At 36.9% G+C, this 1,061-nt stretch overlaps 1 protein-coding gene across 3 annotated transcripts in view; it reads left to right on the top strand.

The window, feature by feature from the left end:
• Window positions 1–1,061, top strand: part of WAC (WW domain containing adaptor with coiled-coil) — a 122,678-nt gene that overhangs the window by 109,518 nt on the left and 12,099 nt on the right. For 2 of the 3 annotated variants that reach the window (XM_019508232.1, XM_019508230.1), the window contains one exon: window positions 414–600. In XM_019508232.1, the coding sequence (XP_019363777.1) occupies window positions 414–600 (187 nt within the window). The remainder of the gene's footprint in view (window positions 1–413; window positions 601–1,061) is intronic. The other variant, XM_019508231.1, reaches the window with a different exon arrangement.

The following is a 1,061-nucleotide window of genomic DNA, read 5'->3' as shown; positions in this document are numbered from 1 at the left end:
CCTTCCAGCCCAAATGTCTATGAAATCTATGAAATTTTATATATTGGTAGAAAGCATGCCTATAACAGAGTCCAATGAGCAATGAAATATAGGTACCTTTGAGGTGGCACATAACCAAATCAGCTTGCACTATAACACTCCATTAGTTTAGGTCATGATGAATAGACTAACAAATCTAATAGCCTCTATAGTTGGAATTATTATGGGGTGTAATGTAATTATCAGAACTTGGCAAAGATGAAAAGTGTTACAGGATGAATTGGTCAGAAATGTGACAGCCTGAATGTAGATGTTCTGGTAATGTAGCTTGTGGCAGAATACTATGAAGTTGCTTAGAGAGTTTACTGATTCCTTTTGAGGTTTACATACCCTTTAAGAACCCATGTCTTTCTAATCTTTGTTTCTCCTTCTAGTAGTCAGAGAAGTCCATCACCAGGTCCAAATCATACCTCCGGCACCAGTGCATCAAATTCAACAACTGCACCACAGAATGCATCTGTACGCCCTACATGTTCATTAACACCTACGCTAGCGGCACACTTCAATGAAAATCTTATAAAACATGTTCAAGGCTGGCCTGCAGATCATGCAGAAAAGCAGGTAGGTATAGATGCTGATTATGTTGAAAATTTAAGCCTACCCTGTCTGTGTGCTAAGAGTCTAGTTCAAGACCATAAGTATTCATTGGTTTGTGTCTGAGCCAAAATGTTTTAAATATTGAATGTAAAATTAGTATCATTCGGTGAATTAACTGTTCAAACAAAATGTCTAAGAAACAGGTGCAGATCTTGCTTATGAATACCAGTGATTTTCAAGTGCTAGATAATGATGAGCCTCACATGTATGGATCTTGTATTTCAGTTTTGAAAAATGTCAGAACTGTCTGCACATGGCCGCATTATTATTGCAGTTATAATAAAGAAAACCAGACTGTATGAGAAACCTCGATAGTCTTGAGCTTTAGAGTAAAGGATGATGTATGGAATACTCCTTCAATTACATTTTACCTAATCACCATCTGAATGTCATCTTTCTCTATGCTCAGCCCTTTTTAACTATTT

The sequence above is a fragment of the Gavialis gangeticus genome, unplaced genomic scaffold (assembly GCF_001723915.1).
Source record: "Gavialis gangeticus isolate Ggan-Ray unplaced genomic scaffold, GavGan_comp1, whole genome shotgun sequence".
NCBI lineage: Eukaryota > Metazoa > Chordata > Crocodylia > Gavialidae > Gavialis > Gavialis gangeticus.
Note: the sequence above shows the minus strand (reverse complement) of the source record. Positions and strands in the feature narration are given on the sequence as shown.